This window comes from Nicotiana tabacum, chromosome 5, assembly GCF_000715075.1.
Source record: "Nicotiana tabacum cultivar K326 chromosome 5, ASM71507v2, whole genome shotgun sequence".
Lineage (NCBI taxonomy): Eukaryota > Viridiplantae > Streptophyta > Magnoliopsida > Solanales > Solanaceae > Nicotiana > Nicotiana tabacum.
This window is the reverse complement of record NC_134084.1, coordinates 37,777,668-37,798,113: the sequence shown is the minus strand read 5'-3', so window position 1 is coordinate 37,798,113 and position 20,446 is coordinate 37,777,668. Positions and strand designations below refer to the sequence as shown.

General features: G+C 40.1%; 1 protein-coding gene across 2 annotated transcripts; it reads left to right on the top strand.

The window, feature by feature from the left end:
• The first annotated feature begins 906 nt into the window (after window positions 1-906).
• Window positions 907-3,633, top strand: LOC107770255 (putrescine N-methyltransferase 4). 2 transcript variants are annotated; one of them, NM_001425769.1, is made up of 9 exons: window positions 910-1,221; window positions 1,321-1,422; window positions 1,606-1,682; window positions 1,765-1,992; window positions 2,108-2,180; window positions 2,288-2,359; window positions 2,449-2,644; window positions 3,145-3,277; window positions 3,373-3,629. In NM_001425769.1, the coding sequence occupies exons 1-9, from the start codon at window positions 999-1,001 to the stop codon at window positions 3,427-3,429; spliced, it is 1,161 nt and encodes a 386-aa protein (NP_001412698.1). In that variant the 5' UTR covers window positions 910-998; the 3' UTR covers window positions 3,430-3,629. The 2 variants fall into 2 exon arrangements, with proteins under 2 accessions (XP_075108729.1, NP_001412698.1); XM_075252628.1 differs by having other exon boundaries at window positions 907-1,422; window positions 3,373-3,633.
• Window positions 3,634-20,446: the final 16,813 nt, after the last annotated feature.

Genomic DNA, 20,446 nt, shown 5'->3' with positions numbered 1-20,446 from the left:
GGTACAATTGAATTTGTTGCGTGACTTGTAGACAAGTGAATTGATTTGTCCAAAATGATTAATAAATCAAATTAAAAATAAGGCTTAGCGTTAAAATCAAAGGAAATGGCAAGCCTGACTCCCGGAGCAATGCTTCTGAGGACAGTAGTAAAAACAATATCAGACAAAAAGTAAAGTTATATTATTTAGCTTGAGGATAAAGTATGTCATCAGTTTTGTTAGAGATTTGGTGTCCTCTACAATGATTGTTGAAGTCCCTATTTATAGCTATACATAGGAAACAAGATCCTAGAATCAAACCCTTCTTAAATGACATTAATGGGAGTTATTGATGAATATGTAGCGGCATGACATGAATGCCAAAATTCTCCGCAACGGCTATTTACTTAATATTGAGGAATATTTTTCATTAAATACTATCTGGTGACAAGTATTCGTTTGCTTCCGTTGATTGCATTGATTTTGGGATCTACTATGTACCAACCGAAGTTGTTGTCCTTGATCTTCGCTTTCATTTAATTCATCTTTCGTCGACCTCTGATTCCACAAGTCATGCACCCATTCAATTATTTAATGGAAACCAATTTTACCCTGTACAAATGGTACAAATACTTTCCTTGGATAAAAACAATTTTGCCTAAGGAGTAAACAGATGCGAAGTAAGAAAGCAGACGACTAAAGAAAATTTTAAAAAAGGAGAGAGAAATGAGCACACACACGTACTAATAAAATTAGGGTACTACTTTACTAATAATTGGACAGAGACTAAATTCATATTTTAGTTCCAAAATGTCTCGGGCAGTCCAACCATGCACGTTGTAATGAGTTTTTAACTCTATTATCTCGAGTTGCGCCCTCCACTCCTCTGTGTCCAAGTTGTATATAAATGCATATATGTCTATTGGGAGTGTACAGCGAGCTTTCATAAAGTACAAATCATAATACTTGTTGAAACATAATACTTTCTCTTCTCCAATTTGTTTAGTTTAATTTTGAAAATGGAAGTCATATCTACCAACACAAATGGCTCGACCATCTTCAAGAATGGTGCCATTCCCATGAATGGCCACCAGAGTGGCACTTCCAAACACCTCAACGGCTACCAGAACGGCACTTCCAAACACCAAAACGGCCACCATAATGGCACTTCCGAACATCGGAACGGCCACCAGAATGGGATTTCCGAACACCAAAACGGCCACCAGAATGGGACTTCCGAACATCGGAACGGCCACCAGAATGGGATTTCCGAACACCAAAACGGCCACCAGAATGGGACTTCCGAACACCAAAACGGCCACCAGAATGGGACTTCCGAACAACAGAACGGGACAATCAGCCATGACAATGGCAACGAGCTACTGGGAAACTCCAACTCTATTAAGCTTGGTTGGTTTTCAGAGTTTAGCGCATTATGGCCAGGTTAGTACTGAGAAAGAAACTCAAATTCATATTTAAAGTTAAAATTGTTAGGCTAATATAAGAAGTTGATTTTCTTTTAGTGATTAATTAAAAAAGGAAAGAGTATCAAATAAATTCCAAAAAATGACCAGTAACTTCGCATATTATTCTACACATTAATTTGAAATAAATCGAATTTTGCAGGTGAAGCATTCTCCCTTAAGGTTGAGAAGTTACTATTTCAGGGGAAGTCTGACTACCAAGATGTCATGCTCTTTGAGGTAAATAATATTCTAATACACATGCTTTAATATGAATAAATACTTTTAATTTACTTTTAGTTTATTGCACGTGTACGTACAGTCAGCAACATATGGGAAGGTTTTGACTTTGGATGGAGCAATTCAACACACAGAGAATGGTGGATTTCCATACACTGAAATGATTGTTCATCTTCCACTTGGTTCCATCCCAAACCCAAAAAAGGTTTTGATCATCGGCGGAGGAATTGGTTTTACATTATTCGAAATGCTTCGTTATCCTACAATCGAAAAAATTGACATTGTTGAAATCGATGACGTGGTAGTTGATGTAAGTCAAATTTCTTTTACTCACATAAAAAAATGATTTAGATTGCTTCTTTTTATTTTTCTAAAAGAATAAATATATTCTCTCTTAGTTTTAAACAAAATTCTCTTTCTTACAGGTATCTAGAAAATCTTTCCCTTATCTCGCAGCTAATTTTAATGATCCTCGTGTAACCCTCGTTCTCGGAGATGGTGCGTATTTATAATCTCGTTTTTGTTTTATCTTTTATTTTTATTTCATTTAATTTACCTTTTTGTGTGTGGTTAATTTACCCGTCATTGGTTCTCTTTCATTTCAGGGGCTGCATTTGTAAAGGCTGCACAAGCAGGATATTATGATGCTATTATAGTGGACTCTTCTGATCCCATTGGTACTCTATTACTACTTAATACCAAGACTAATCTTATTGAATAAGCTACTAATAAACTGTAATTGATTTCTAAAATAATATAATTTCAGGTCCAGCAAAAGATTTGTTTGAGAGGCCATTCTTTGAGGCAGTAGCCAAAGCCCTAAGGCCAGGAGGAGTTGTATGCACACAGGCCGAAAGCATTTGGCTTCATATGCATATTATTAAGCAAATCATTGCTAACTGTCGTCAAGTCTTTAAGGGCTCTGTCAACTACGCTTGGACTACTGTTCCAACATATCCCACGTATTTTCTCTCTCTCTCTCTTCATCTTTGAAAATTGAAAATCCTGACTACTTTCCTTCCTTTGATTCCTCGGTTAAAGGGGCGTAGATCATAAGATTTTCAAGAAATAGATAATGACGTCCAAGAAAAACTAACTTCTTTTCATTTACTATTCTTTTTGGTGACAAACTTTATTTATTATTTCGTTCTAAAGAGAAAATTTATTTTTATATTTTAAAATAATTTTGTTTTAAACTTTTATTTTTACTTATTATATCTTTAATAAAAAAATTATAGTCAAATAAATATTATGGCCACACTAAACATCCAAGTTTTTGAAACCATAAGTTTTAGAGCCAAATGAGTTAATTTGTTTTTGGTATGCGGGTGCGGAGTCAAATTATGTCACAAAAATTGTAATGGAGTGAGCAAATTTTTATTTCGAGTAAACTTTCAAGGTATTGTGTTAAAGTTTTTTCAACTGATACTAATCAATTATGTCTCAACCATTTTGATTTCAGTGGTGTAATTGGGTATATGCTCTGCTCTACTGAAGGGCCAGAAGTTGACTTCAAGAATCCAATAAATCCAATTGACAAAGAGACAACTCAAGTCAAGTCCAAATTAGCACCTCTCAAGTTTTACAATTCTGATGTAACTTCATATCTAACAATTTCTTTTTCTGTTTTACTGTATCTTCATTGTCAAAATTTTATAATTAACTCTTCTCAAATTATCTTTTTTTTTAGATTCACAAAGCAGCATTCATTTTGCCATCTTTCGCCAGAAGTATGATCGAGTCTTAATCAAGTGAATAATGAACACTGGTGGTGCAATCATTGGACCAAGATCGAGTCTTAATCAAGTGAATAAATAAGTGAAATGCCGACGTATTGTATGAGAATTCTACAGTAATTAATTATCATAATTTCCAATTCACCAATTATTGTAAAATTCTTTCTCTGTGGTGTTTGGTACTTCAATATAAATTTTCCTGCTGAAGTTTTGAATCGATGTTCCAACTCAATCCTCGCAAATCAGTTCCTTATTTTTCTTTCAGTGTACTTAGTAATCTTAGTGGGATCGGCGCTTCCATAAAAGAATGTAAACTTAATATTTTTTTTAAGCCTAAATGCAAATCCATCACACTGTAAAACATATTGATCTTCAGCCTCTGAAGATGAGTAGGGATTTCTGCTCCTTTCATTTACAGTCGAGAACTTTCTGTCTTGCATCTCTCTAATTCAGCCAAATTATTGATAACCACGACTTTAGTTAAACATTTGTTTAACTAAAACAACTCCCCTAACCATGGTAAAACACAGTAGTTATCAGTGTTTAATTAACCTTTCCTTTTTGGTAAATATAGGGTGAAGTCTTGCTGCGAACTTTGTTCTCATATGTTGAAGATAGTAATCCAACTCAAGAAACAAACATGATTGATTAAATGTTGTCGATGACACACTTTCAACTGATCCAAATGGTAACGTTCCGGCCGGCTATTTTATGTATTTGAGTCCCGTTCTCCTACTTGATATTTTCCCTATGCTTGTTTGACGTTTTGTGAGTTGTGGAGATGGTTGGTTTGGTTCGGGAAGGTTTTGGAATGAGTAGAGACGCTTCAACTCATTTTGAAAGCTTAAGTTGTACGAGTTGATCAAGGTTTGACTTTGGTATAAACGATATCAATTTGATGGTTTCAGTATGTTCATATGGTGATTTTGGAATTAGACGCATGTTCGGATATGAATTTGGAGGTTTCTAGAATGTTTTGTCTCTGAGTGCCAAAAGCTGGGAATTTAAAGGTTTGGAGAATTCCTAAGCTTGACCGAGAGTTGATTTTGGTGATATCAGATATGGATTGTTGTTCCAAAAATTGGAATAGGTTCGTTTTCTCATTTCGGACTTGTGTGTCAAGTTGGATAAAATCCGGATTGGTTAGGCTTGAATTGGACGTGTAGTAGGAAGTTTGGAATTTGATGAACATAAGAGAAGTTTAACTTGTGTTTTGATCATCGATTGTGGTTTTGATGTTAGTCCTGATATTTTGAGCATTCTGACAAGTTTGGATAAGGTATTGGGACTTATTAGTGTGATTAGATGGGGTCCCGGTGGGAGCCGGTGTGTTTCTGGCTAGTCGAATAATTTTGTTTTGGTTTTAGATTGTAGATTTTTTGATGTATGCCAGTGCTTCGCGATTGCGGAGCTTGTCTCGCGATCACCGAGAAGGGGAGCACTAGATGGGATTTTCTTCTTCGCGTTTGCAAGATTGGCATCGTGTTCACTAAGGGACTGGAGCAGGTGCATCACATTCGCATGCAGGGGGTCGCGGCCGCGATGGTGTGGTGCCAGGCAGAAGCATTACCTTCACTTTCGCAGACATGGTCCCACGTTTGGCAGGCTTAGCAGGGTAGTGCACCGTGTTCGCGAAGTGGAGCAGCAGCAGGATAGGATTTTGGCCTTTGCGATCACGAAGGTGGTCCCGCGATCGTGATGAATATAACTGCCAGAACATTAAGTGTTATAATTTCATGATTTTACCTACTCTCTCATATTTTGAACCCTAAACTTCGAGAGGTGAAATTTTTTTAAAGCAATTTTCACTTAGATTTAACTTAATATGTTAATTTTTCATAGATTTCTAAACCTAAAATATGGATTTTTAAGAAAAATTTGGAAATTGTTTCTACTACTTAAGAGGGTGTGATTTAGGGATTTGAAGGTCGATATAGACATTCTAAAAATCTAATTACATATTTGGATTTGTGGGGTTATGGGTTATTGATCGAAGCCTACCCTGCACTACTATTGAATAGCGAGAGAGGGTCGAAGCAGCTTTTACCCAATTTAGGGTCGGGATCGATTTCCACAGAGAGCTAGATGTTGGAGTCGGGTATCTATCTATTTTAGAGTTGTGTATGTGTTCCAAATTACACTTCTAAATATTTTTGGATTTTTTTACTTCTACTTTTCAATGGTAAATTAAACTAGAATAAGCTAAGAGTAAAATGTTGAGGGTTGTTCAAATTGTTTAAAAGGCACTAGGATAGTGACTTTCGCCTAGGTGGTCAATTGACGGATACTTGTGTCTAAGGCATGATTGACATATTTGGGGAGTATGATATAACCATTGCACGATTTTACCCACTCTACACCTCTCAGTGGTTCCAATGATTTTGCCCCAATTGACTTTCTCAAGACCAATTGGGTATGCAAATTTGCACAAGCAATCAAGGCTCAGGTCGGGTATTACTCTCTCGAGGTTTAACCCTTTAATTGGGGCTATCAATATCTTGAGTACACTCCAATTCCTTGTTGGACCAATTTCAGAGACTCAAGCTCTCTTTCTCAAGAAGAGCTCAAGTCAACTAAACACAAACTAGTGTTTGCAACCACAACAATTAAACATGAAATTAGCCTAAATATCAAACACCCATTGTCAATCTAGCCCTAAAACATAAGACCCATCAATTACCCATACTAAGGTTGAGACACAACCCTAGCTTATGGGTTTAGCTACTCATAATTAAAGAAGAAAAGCACGAAATAGATGAAGAACAACTCATATTAATTAAATACTAAGATAAACAAGAAGATTCAATGTTGAAATGTAGATAAAATTGCCCAAAATAGCTAAAATATTCGAACCCACGAGCGCAGCTCTTAGTTAAAACTATCTGATCACCTAAAAATGGGAAAAGAAACTATTTATACTAAGCTAAAAAATCTGGACTAAAATACCCCTGCGGGGCTAGTGCAGACCGCACAAAATCACATGGGTCCACATTAAGGCTCTTGACATAAAAATTCATCTCTCCGAACTCAGGCAATGCGGACCGCACAGAATGGAGTGCAACCGCGGAGGCTTCTAGTGTGGTCCGCATGAAATGGAGCGCGGACCGCATTAGCTTGAAACTCAGAACTGGCAACTCTTTGATTCTTCTTACTGCGTACTGCACTAAATCGAGTGCAGCCGTATTGATCCCAGTGCGGACAACACAAAACCTAGTGCGGCCGCATTGCCATTTTTCCCTGAATATCATACTCTCTAAACCTCACTTGTGTGGCCGCATTGGACTTGCTTTGTCTGAGCTTTGTCTTGTCTTGATACTTGTGCAAGTTTCACTCATTTTGAGTTGATCTTTGACATCTTGTCACCTTGTTGATCAAACCTGCAATCAAGCACAACTTGTGAGCCTTTGGGACTATTTTGTACACATTTCTAATCAAAACTGAAGCAAGAAGGAGTATAAAATATAGCAAAATCCCTAGTTATCAACTCCCCCAAACTTAAGCTTTTGCTTGTCCTCAAGCAAATAAAATAAGACCCACCCCTCAAGTGAAAATCCCAGAAAATTCAGATGTCCTAAAGTAACCTCATCTAGCATCAATTGGGATTAACAATTCCCCTCAATACAAATAAATCATTTACAACATTTACTCTTTGAAACACCATGGATTAAGTGCGACACAAGAGCATCAAGAGTTAACTCAACACATCAAAGAACTCTTTCTATTACTTTGGTTATTGTGGAACCCAAACTCATACATCATCAACTCTCCCTAAGCAAACCTTACCTTTAGAATAGTGACACTCAGAACGAGGTTAATGGAAAATCACTCATCTCTCTGAAGGAAAGTCACGAGTCCGGCTCTAAGTAGCATATGCTTGCCCCTTATGTGAGTCACCACTAATGTAAGTTTCATTCAACTCAAGATCATATAGGGCTTTTGTGGAGACATAGTGAAGGCTTTTGGTTTAGGATAGGTAACGTTTGGTCTAAGTAGGTTTCATCTTCCCTTAATCACTTCTTTTGTTTCATTTTGGCTCAAATTCATTTGACTTTTGAGTCTTTTCACTTCTTTCTAAGAGGTTGACACAATGTCACTCTTTCTTATACATTTCAAATCTTTTCTCCTTTCTTAACTTTTCATACCTTTCATTCTTTGCTTTTCTTGAATCCTTTTTTATTCAATTCTACTTTGAGCATTCTTTTTGTCCTTTTGCTTTTCTTTCTTTTTTCATTGCCTTTCCTTATCTTTTTACCACTTTGTTTCCATCCTCTTCTCTCCCCCTAAACTTATACTTTTGTCATGTGCTAAAGAAAGATCAGGTGCCAAGAGAGAGTATCTTTTAGGATGGGCAAAGACTTGTATCATGGTTCTTTGAAGGAAAAAGGTCTAAGGCTCAAAAGGCTTGACTAGGGATCTTACCATTGGTAGGTTATGGAAGTGTTCAAACTATCATTTGGACCAATGAGAGCCTATAATCATGTCTCAAGTCAAAATTCACTTAGGATTTCACCTCAACAAATATTCAGGGCAAGCTCTAGACCAATGGCTCGGGACTTGCACTTGCACTGCAATTTCTCACCACACAAGCTATGGGATTGCTAAAGACACAGAGTCAGGGGCCCACAATGACCTTAGATAAGATTTGAGCACACAATGGTCCTAAAAAATCACTTGATGATTATCGGTCAACACAAGAGTTTCAAAGTCATGATTTTCACCATCCTAAACACAACAATTTGTTTTTGACCATAAGATCAAAGACAAATGTGCTAGGCTCAAGTGAAGCTTTGCTTGAGGCACCCTTATCACTAACTACCAAAAAAAAAAGACTCAAACCCTTAAGAAGGTTGTCACACCATTCATCATTGGGAAGAGCCACCCGGTTCACACAAACTCCACCTTTGGAAAGAACCGTGGCATTAAGAAAACCAAATGCTTATTGTAAACTTTCAAAACACGAAGCTACGAACATAAATAAGAAGCTAAGAACAAAAAATTGCGGAAATTAAAATAAATATATACAATAGGGGATTTGTCGAATATACAATAGATGGGATGAATATGTACAATATAACATAACTTTATATACAGACCCAAAGTAAAATAAAAGTACGATAAATGTAACAAAATATTAAAATTATATACAACCCAAAGATGAAAAATAAAGAAAACATAAAAACTGTCAAATATATACAGTAATCCAAATCCATAAAAGTAGGGCCTACCCCCTCAAATGAAAGCTGGCACTGTCCCCAATGCCAACTAAACTAAATAAGCACTAAAAAGAAAAGGGAAAAAGATATAGAGACTCCCTATGGCCCGCCTGCCTGTATGGGCTCCTGAGTGGTCCTTGGGTCCTCACTGTGCTCGAGAACCTCAGACTGGTTCCCTATGGCCTGCTGCTCTGCTGCTGGGACCTGGGCCTAGACCTGGACAGGCTCTTTAAGTGCATCTTGTGGCTGACTGGAAGAGACCTCTGGTGGGTCTGCCAACTAGATGACTGCATCGTCCGCTCTGGGAATCATCTTCTTCCTCTTGGAAGGCCTCTAGGGCTTCTCGGGCTGGGGATGAGCTGATGGTACTGGGTCCTGTAGTAATAAGTCCAAAGGCAGATGATCTGCCTTTATACTGTCAACATCAACCCTCAGCACTTTTACGGACTCCTTTGAAGCCCGCGTCTTCCTCAACTTCTTGTGCTCCTTAGCAAGCTCCTTGGGAGCCTTGCTGTGTGAATCAACTGCATCTGTGAGCACCTTCTGAGTGTCGAGGATTTTCTTTTGGTTGGCTAGAATCTCCTTGAGGGCATCCTTTATGGAGTGTGGGACCTGTGGAGGTGGAGGAGCCGACTGAGCCTCTAATGTGGTAGTAAGGATAGACAACTTGGATGACGTTGTCTGCATCCAGTTGTTGATACTGAGAAGAGCCTGGCTCAGTCAGTGGGCAGTCACTAGGTAAGCTTGGGAAAAGGGTATCTCCAGATCTACTGAGGTGGATGAGCCAGGAGGAATGTCTATGGAGGTTGAGGCAGGCTGAGTAGGAGCCACTACCACAACTGGCTCTTCAGACTGGCCAGTTGGAGCAGTAGTTGTTCCCTTAAAGTTATTTCTCTTTGGTTGTCATCCCCCTGCATGCTATACCAAGAGAATGGGGCCCTTGCTTTGACCTTGATATCAAATGGCCTCTTTTCAACTTTGACGTCCCTGAAGTACATAGTCAAGAAGCTGGGGAAAGGGTAGTTTCTGTCATGCTCATTGCCTACAAGTGTGATTACCCAAGACATTACCTTCCCGACATTAATCAGGTACCCCGCCATGATCGATGCCACCAAAACTGCTCAATGAAGAGGGAGGGAGTTGTCATGAGTAGTGGGGTCCAATCTGCTGCATACAAATGTTTCCCACCCCTTGGCTTCGAAATTCAGACTTCTTCTCAAAATTTTCACTCTTGCATTTAGCCAATCGGGGATGGTACCTTGAATTGCCAAATACTGTGTCAACCAGGGACAAACTTCCTCGCCTAATTCCATCTTTGCCATATACAGTTCCTCATCCTCCTCATCAAAGCCGAGGTAATCATTTATTGTTTTCCCCTCAAAAACCACCTTCAGATTTCGCAGCTTGGCCATTTTTGTGCCCTTTTTGATGTGGGCAACATTGGTATAGAATTCCTTGACCAGGTGCTCATTTGCATCCTCACAGTTGTTCAAGAAATACTCCCAGCCAACTTTCTCCCTAAATTGCCTCCTCACATTGGGGTTGTGAGGTAGTAAGTCCCTAACCACAAAGCTCCTCTTCGGAATTAATTTCCTCACCAGCCACCATTCCCTAAACTTGTGATAAGCTACCTCACTGACAAATCGGTCTTGCCACACCTCCGGTTTCCTAGTTCTAGCAACCTCGCCAACCTGAGGTTCACCCCCTTCTCCTCCTTCTCCTCCTACTTCCTCATCGTCTCTACTGCACCCTCTCTGGATAATGAAGTTGTGGGAGAGGTGGATTATTCATCCTCACCATCTTCAGCTGAGACCTCAGACTACCCAGAAGATACATTTACTGATGCTTGGGCAGCGGGGAAGTGGGAGGAGTGTCTCTTAATTTGTTTCTCTCTAGCCAGTCAGGGATATACTCTGGGATTGAGTCTGAATATATCTCCCGGGAGGGCTCGTACTTACTCCCAGACATGTCAATGGCCCTATCAGCAGCTTTAATCATCTTCCTCATGTTTTAATGTTTTGCCGGGCTTGAATAGTCAATCTTACCATTTTCTGTTTCACTCCCCGGGAGGATTCTCCTCTGCCTGGTTGTTTAGAGCCTTTACCTCGTTGTTTCACCATTGTCTGCAAACACAATCCAATAAGCTTGTTAGTATCAGTAGAAGCAATTAAAAGCAGAATTGCAGAAGATATACAGTGCGGACCGCACAGAATGGTGTGCGGCCGCATAGAGGCCAATGCGGACCGCACAAAATGGCCATGCGGTTCGCATAGAGGTGGGGTTCAGACTACCCACTCTCTGTATCCAGGCAGTGCGGACCGTACAAAATGTAGTGCGGCCGCAGTCCCCAAAGTTCAGCACAAAATGTAGTTCGACCACAGTCACCAAAGTTCAGCTTTCACATCTTTCAGCAATACGGTCCGCACAAAATGTTATAGCAGACCGCACAAGGGCACCGCGGACAGCACGAAATCGACTGCGGTCCGCACTGAGTGCCCAGAGGCAACACTAACTTAGGGTTTCATAAATTTTGATTTTAAGTCCTATTTTTCACCTAAGTAAGGTCCCTACTTGTTTGCCCACTGTTGTTAACAATCTAAGTCTACATTAATCAAGAATATAACTACCCTAATCTAACCAATTGAAGAAACTACGGGAGGAACAAAATAAAAGACAAGAAAAACAAAAAGTAAGGAAAATAACAAAATTAAAGCAATTAAAAAGAAGTTAAGTTACCAGATGTGAGATGAAATGAAGATAAATGATTCCAAGCAGTTAATTTCGAGTAAATGAGCAGATGAACAGTGATTTACTATTTGTGAGAGTCAAGAGTTCGAAAAGTGTGACCGGAGGGCTTCAGGACCTATTTATAGAAAAGGACCTGGGGCCTAGTGTTATCAACCAATGCAGACCACACAGAATCGACTATGGTCCGCACCACACGGCTTGATTTAAGTTTGAGAAACCAACTCACTGCGGTCCGCACAAAATGTCATGCAGCCGTAGTGGTCCACCGCGGACCGCACAAAATGTAATGCGGCCGTGGTGGCAAACTTCAGAGAGTTGGACATTTCCCCCTTCACAAGTGCGGTCCGCACTAAATGTAGTGTGTCCGCATTGACAACTTTAGAGACCTGAACACTTTTTCCACTATGTCCTGCTCTGCATTAACACAATCCTGTAGCATCTCACAACTAGTTAGTCCAAAAATAAATTCTATACTACCATGAAATTCAAAGAAAAATAAGAAGAAAAACACATGGGTTGCCTCCCAAGAAGTGCCTGATTTAACGTCGCGGCATGACGCAGGTTACCATCACATCATTTGAGATGAAGAAGTGTCACAACGTGGCTGTCATCAATTTTTCCCAAGTAGTGCTTGACCCTATGCCCATTCACTATGAAAACTTCACCATTTTTATTGTTTAAATCAAGAGCACCAAACGGGGTCACACACACCACTTCAAAAGGTTCACTCCATTTTGATTTAAGCTTTCCCAGAAACAGACATAACCGAGAGTTGAACAAGAGAACCAAATCACCAACTTTGAACTCCTTGCTACGAGCATATTTATCATGAAGGTACTTCATCCTGTCCTTGTACAAGGACGAACTGGAGTAGGCATGGAATCAGAATTCATCAAGTTCATTAAGCTGCTCCATACGAAGATTGGCTGCAACATCCCATTCAAGATTTAGCTTCCTCAAAGCCCACATGGCCTTGTGCTCTAACTCGACCAGTAGATGGCAAGCTTTCCCAATCACCAACCGATACGGAGACATACCAATCAGAGTTTTGTAAGTAGTCCTATAAGCCCATAGAGCATCATCCAACTTCTTTGACCAATCGGTCCTATTTGCATTAACCGTCTTTGACAATATGCTTTTGATTTCCCTATTGGAGACTTCAACTTGACCACTTGCTTGAGGATGATAGGGAGTAGAAACTTTGTGATTGACACCATACTTTGAAAGCAAAGTGTCAAAATCTCTATTGCAAAAATGAGACCCCCCATCACTTATGATTGCACGAGGAGTGCCAAACCTTGTAAAAATGCTCTTCTTGAGAAATGCAACAACACCTCATTGTTGGGCAACGCCACGGGTTCAACCCACTTTGAAACTTAGTCTACCACTACAAGAATGTATGTGTTCCCACACGAGCTAACAAACGGGCCCATAAAATTAATGCCCCATACATCAAAAATATCAACCTCAAGGATGGTATTGAGAGGCATCTCATCTTTTTTCGAAATTACCCCCCCTCCCACTCTTTGGCATTCGTCGCATCTCTTCACAAAATCACCCGCATCTTTGAACAAAGTTGGCCAATAAAACCCACAACTAAAAACTTTGGAGTTCGTCCTTGCCCCGCCATGATGGCCACCATAGGGAGAGGAATGATAAGCCTCCAAGATACTCAATTGCTCTTCCTCCAGAACACACCTTCGGATCACACCATCCGTGCAAATCTTGAACAAGTATGGCTCATTCCAATAGAAATCCAAACTATCCCGCTTGAGCTTCTTCCTCTGGTTAGAAGAGAGCTCACACGGGATTATACCAGTCACAAGGAAATTAGCAACATCGGCAAACAATGGCATATCATTCATCGACACTAAAAGGAGTTGTTCGTCAGGAAATGAATCATTGATCTCTAGGCCGTCACAAGGCCTCCCCTCCTCCTCCAAGCGGGACAAGTGGTCCACCACTTGGTTCTCACTACCCTTTCGGTCCACAATCTCCAAATCAAACTCTTGAAGTAACAAGACTCATCGCATCATTCTAGCTTTGGAATCCTTCTTCGTTATCAAGTACCGGAGTGTGGCATGGTCGGTATGAATAATAACCTTAGCACTGATAAGATACGACCAGAATTTTTCCATTGCGAACACAATAGCCAAAAGTTCTTTCTCGATCACCGTGTAGTTCACTTGAGCATCATTCATTGTCTTGCTCTCATAGTACACCGGATGAAACATATTGTTCACTCTTTGACCCAAAATTGCCCCAACCGAAACATTGCTCGCATCACACATGAGCTCAAAGGGTAAGCTCCAATTAGGCGCGATAATGATAGGAGTGGTGGTCAACTTATGCTTGAGAAGTTCAAATGCTTGCATACAATTTTCATCAAACACGAATTTAGCATCTTTTTCCAACAACTTGCACAAGGGATTCACTATATTCGAAAAGTCTTGGATAAATCTCCAGTAGAACCCTGCATGCCCAAGAAAACTTTAAACCCCCATGACGGATGTAGGGGGAGGGAGCCTTGAAATTACATCGATATTTGCTTTATCTACCTCAATACCATGCTTCAAAATTTTATGCCCAAGAACTATTCCTTCTTCCACCATAAAGTGGCATTTCTCCCAATTGAGGACAAGATTGGTTTCTTCACAACGGGCCAAAACTCTATCAAGATTCTTCAAGAACTCATCAAATGAATCTTCTACACTAAAGTCATCCATGAACACCTCCAAAATTTCTTCCACCATATCGGTGAAAAGGGCCATCATACACCGCTAAAATGTAGCCAGTACATTACACAACCCAAAAGGCATCCTAGAAAAAGGCAAAAGTGCCTTATGGACAAGTGAATTTGGTCTTCTCCTGATCTTCCGGAGCAATAAAGATTTGGTTGTACCCAGAATACCCATCCAAGAAATAGTAGAAGGCACGCTCAGCAAGTCGATCCAACATCTGATCAAGAAAAGGCAAAGGAAAGTGATCCTTGCAGGTCACTTTATTCAACTTGCGATAGTCCATGCATACCCTCCAACTGGTAACAGTTCTTGTAGGAATAAACTCATTTTGTGAATTTGTAACCACGGTCATGCCACCCTTCTTCGGTGCACATTGCACTGGTGAAGTCCAAGAGCTATCAGATATGGGGTACACAACCCCGGCATCCAACCACTTGATCACCTCTTTTTTCACAACTTCTTGCATTTCCTCGTTCAACCTCCTTTGATGCTCCAAGGAGGGCTTTGCATCATCTTCCAGGATAATCTTGTGCATACAGAATGTGGGGCTTATTCCCCAAATATCAGCTAAAATTCATCCAATTGCCTTTTTCCACTTTTGAAGCACCGGCAATGTGGCATCAACCTGCATATTAGTAAGGCAAGAAGAAAGAATAACTGGTAAAGTAGAATTTGAGCCTAAGAACTCATACCTGAGGTGTGGAGGTAGGGGTTTCAACTCCAACACCGGAGGCTCCTCAATTGAAGGTTTTGTTGGTGGAGTTTTTCTATTCTCGATATCCAAAGATAATTTCCTAGGCTCATAAGAGTAAGAGCCCATTCCATGTAAAGCATTCACGCTTTCCACTCGGCTAGAATCCTCATTGACATCAAGATTCAAAAATATGACCTCCAATGGGTCCTCCACATTGATCATTGCACTGGTATCATCAATTATCACTACTGTGACGAGGTCCACAAAAGAGCACACCTCAGTACTGTTGGGCGGCTTCATTGATTTGCACACATGAAAGACCACCTTTTTATCACCCACCCGGAAGGTGAGTTGCCCTGCTTCCACATCAACTAAGGCCTTCCCCGTAGCTAAGAAAAATTTTCCCAATATGATAGGAACTTCATAGTCCACCTCGCAGTCCAAGATCACAAAGTCAGCTTGCAAGATAAGTTTGTCCACCCGGACAAGCACATCATCGATAATACCCAATGGTATCTTCATCATTGTATCTGCCATTTATAATCTCATGGAAGCCGGCCTTTGCTTCCCAATACCCAAAGTCTTGAAAACGAAATAGGGCATCAAATTGATACTAGCCCCCAAATCACATAGAGCTTTAGCAAAATCCGCACTCCTAATGGTGCAAGGAATGGTGAAAGCACCGGGATCTTCAAGCTTCGGGGCCATTTAATGCACTATTGCACTAACTTGGTGAGTCGTATTTATAGTTTCACAATCCATAGACCGCTTCTTTGTTACCAAGTCCTTCATGAATTTAGCATAGCTCGGCATTTATTCAAGAGCCTCCACCAAAGGCACATTAATGGATAAGCTCTTCATCATGGCAATGAACTTTTTAAACTGATTTTTATTTTTTTGCTTCGTGAGCCTTTGAGGATAAGGCGGAGGTGGCCTTGGCTTTAGGTAAAATAGGCTCCGGCATGTCTATTATGTGTTCCCTAGACAGGTTCACATCATTTTGAGTTTCCACCTCGACATCTGAATATCAATCCTCACTTCTTCATTCACAGTTTCAACCAACAAAGGAACTTCATCTTCTTGAAACTCAACATTATCACCCACAATCTACTTTTGTTTGGAGGCATGCACATCACCACCTCTCCCACTTCTTGTTGTTACCGACATAACATGATTGTTCCCACGATTCGGATTCACTACCGTATCACTTGGTAGCGCACCCTTAGGGAGAGTATTTAAAGACTGTGAGATTTGGCCTAACTGCACCTCCAAGTTCCTGATAGAGGTATTATAGGAAGCCAACTGAGCATCTGAGTCCACATTCTTCTTCATCATCTGTTCGAATATCATTTCAATTCTACCAATATCATTGCTAGAAGAATTGGGACCTTGAGATGGAAATGGGGGTAGATTGTTCGGTTGTTCGTACATTGGGGGCCTTTGAAAGCCTTGCCCCCGGTTTCCTTGTTTTCCATTGTTCCATCCACCTTGATTGTTATTACCACCCCAATTGTTGTTATTACCATTCCAATTTCCTTGGTTGCTTTGATTGTTGTTCTGATTTCCCCAGTTGTTGGTTTGGTTGTTGTTCCCCCAATTACCATTGCTTTGTTGTTGATTTCCCTAATTGCCTTGGGGTCTCCATTGTTGTTGGTTGGAAGAATTGCCTCTTTGGCCTTAATAATTATTAACGTATTGCACCTTTTCACTTTGTTCATCATAACCATCATTTTGAAATCCACCACAATCATTATCAAATTGCTCTAAATTCCCTTGGTCCTATTGCCCTCTTTATCTTCTTTTGTTGACAAGCATGTTAACACCCTCCATGGCATTCACTTGGCGCGAGTTTTGAACTTGTTGCAACTGCGCCTTTGCTAGTTGGTTCATTGTAGTTGTCAACTCATCTATAGCCTGCCCATGATCATGTAATTCCTTGTGCAAATGGATAACTGTAGGGTCACCCTAGGGCACATTGGCTCTACTTTGCCAAGCGGAAGAAGTGTCAGCCATCTCATCAAGAATGTCACAAGCATCATCATACGACAACTTCATGAAGTTGCCCCCAGCAAGTTGGTTCACTATGCATTGTTTTGTTGTATTAATGCCCTGGTAGAAGGTTTGTTGGATCATTGCCTCAGTCATATTATTGTTGGGGAATTCCTTCACCATTGTTCTATAACGCTCCCAAATCTCATACAAAGGTTCCGTGGGCTCTTGGTTGAACGCCAAGATCTCATCTCTCAATGCAGCCATACGCATAGTGAACCATGGTGAAGCAAACTATTGTGTCCCGGTGGATTTTGCAATGTACTTGTCCGCTAACTCATCCCACGTAGTGATGGAATGGTTGAGATGTCGCTCGAGCCAATCTAATTCCTTCCCTCTAAGTGAGAATGGGAAGAGTCTCAACCTAAGAGCATCCTCGGATACATTAATTTGCTTGCTCCCCCAACATGTATCCACGAACCCCTTGAGATGTTTGTAAGAATTTTTATTTGTAGTGCCCCTAAATTACTCGCGTTGCTCTAGTAAAGTCAACATCACATTAGTTATTTGAAAATTGCCCGCCCGGATTTGGGGGGGGGACAATAGCACTTGCATAGCCTTGGTTCGGAAGCACTCTAGGAGCCACTCTTAGAGGTGGCGGGGGAGGTTCTGGAATATTTTCATTAACATTAGTATTAGCCTGGCGGCCTCTACATTGTCCTTGAGGTACAAGAGGCACCTCTTCATATCTAACATCATCTACCTCTTCCCCCGCAATCATATTTCTAAGAGGGTCATTTGCATTGTTCGCTGCCATTTGGTACTTGAGTTGTGACACAAACAAATTAGTAACAAAGAAGGAAAGAAGAACAATACATAAAACTATTTAAATCAATAGCCAAAACCGTTAGCTCACCGGCAACGGTGCCAAAATTGATCGAAGTCTACCCTGCACTACTATTGAGTAGCGATAGAGGGTCGAAGTAGCTTTTACCCGATTTAGGGTCGGGATCGATTTTCATAGAGAGCAAGATGTTGTAGTCAGGTATCTATCTAATTTAGAGTTGGGTATGTGTTCCAAATTACACTTCTAAACACTTTTGGATTTTTGTTTTACTTCTACTTTTATCATACTACAATGGTAAATTAAACTAGAATAAGCTAAGAGTAAAAGTGTTGCGGGTTGTTCAAATGGTTTAAAAGGCACTAGGGTAGTGACTTTCGCCTAAGTGGTCAATTGATAGATACTTGAGTCTAAGGCATGATTGACATATTTGGGGAGTACGATATAACCATTGCACGATTTTACCCACTCTACACCTCTCAGTGGTTCCAGTGATTTTTCTCGAATTTACTTTCTCAAGACCAATTGGGTATGCAAATTTGCACAAGCAATCAATGTTCAAGTCAGGTATTACTCTCTCGAGGTTTAACCCTTGAATTGGGGCTATCAATCTCTTGAGTACGCCCCAATTCCCTGTTGGACCAATTTCAGAGACTCATGCTCTCTTTATCAAGAAGAGCTCAAGTCAACTAAACACAAACTAGTGTTTGCAACCACTAATTCAACAATTAAACATGAAATTAGCCTAAATATCAAATACCCATAGTCAATCTATCCCTAAAAACCCATCAATTACCCATACTAAGGTTGAGCCATAACCCTAGCTTATGGGTTTAGCTACTCATAATTAAAGAAGAAAAGTAAGAAATGATGAAGAACAACTCATATTAATTAATTACTAAGATAAACAAGAAGATTTAATGTTGAAATATAGATAAAATTGCCCAAAGTAGCTAAAATATTCGAACCCACGAGCACAGCTCTTAGCTAAAACTATTTGATCACCTAAAAATGGAAAAAAAGTTATTTATACTAAGCTAAAAAATCTGGACAAAAATACCCCTGCGGGGCTAGTGCAGACCGCACAAAATCACGTGGGGCCACATTAAGGCTCTTGACATAAAAATTCATCTCTTCGAACTCAGGCAATACGGACCGCACAGAATGGAGTGCGACCGCGGAGGCTTCTATTGTGGTCTGCATGAAATGGAGCACGGACCACATTGGCTTGAAACTCAGAACTGGCAACTCTCTGATTCTTCTTACTGCAGACCACACTAAATCGAGTGCGGCCGCATTGATCCCAGTGCGGATAGCACAAAACCTAGTGCGGCCGCATTGCTATTTTTCCCTGAATATCATACTCTCTAAACCTCACTTGTGTGGCCGCATTGGACTTGCTTTATCTGAGTTTTGTCTGAGCTTTGTCTTGTCTTGATACTTGTGCAAGTTTCACTCATTTTGAGCTGATCTTTGACATCTTGTCACCTTGTTGATCAAACCTGCAATCAAGCACAAGTTGTGAGCCTTTGGGACTATTTTGTACACATTTCTAATCAAAACTGAAGCAAGAAGGAGTATAAAATATAGCAAAATCCCTAGTTATCAGTTATCGGGATCTACCTCTCGACTTGGGTTTTGACCATGTAGGTTTGGGTTATTTTTTGTTGCCTTTTTTGGAATTGAGTAAAGATTGAAGCTTTATTGATTGAAATTGATTTCTATAGCTTTGTTTGGCATTATTGAGTTGTTTTTGTCTAGATTTGAGCCGTTCAGAGGCCGACAGGTGAGAGAAGGCATTTTTGGATTATTGATTTGGCTTATTAGAGGTAAGTATCTTGCCTTGATTTGGCTTGAAAGACTAGTTGTTTGAATTGTTGATATTGGTTAAATGCTGAAAGAGGCGTACATATGAGGGGTCGAGCCCATGTGCGTGCAACGAGCTTATCCATGTTTAGGATAGTCTTTAGGCTATATTATACCTTACTTTAGAATATTTGTACCTTTTGTTATCATGCTTTATATGTTGTACGACTACGTAATTTCGTGAATCATGCTAGAGATCATGTGTTGGATTACATGTCCTGTTTGAACATGATACCCGTTGTTGTCAAGCATATCCGCCTAATTTGATCCGTAGTTGTATACTTCACACATGCATACACATTATCATACTATTTTGTTAGTCCAAGAATCTGTGATTTAATATCTAATGATTGTATACATGTATTCATGTATATGCTTTCGGTGTTATGGACTAGTTTGACAGCACGTGAGTTGTCCGTGCGGGTTGAGTTGATTGTGGTACGTGAGTTGTCCGTGTGGTTGTTATAGGACGTGAGTTGTTCATGCAATGTGTGGATAAGGATCCATCCCCCTAGGTTCGTCCACTCATGTTTCTCCTTGATGACGTACATGCAGTTCTGGAAAATTGATAAGTGTTGGGTTTTTGTGTATCCTCTATATATGCAAACTCCTTAGATGTATACATAATATTTACTACATATCTCCTTTATATGTTAGCTTTGGAGTTGTATACATGCCCTTTCCACACATATCTTCTCTATATGCTGCTTAGTTGATGAAAGGATACTCAGTATATATCTTCTCTATATGTCTTTCTCTCTATGTAACTTGACTTGTCCATATATGCATATCTTTTCTATATGCCGAACTGTTGTTCCAATTTGATGCTAGAACATATCTTCTCTATTGCACTATGCCTTATTTGTATTAAATGAGTATATCCCTCTATTGTTACTGCATATGTTCGTATTCATGACTTGTATAGATTTATCA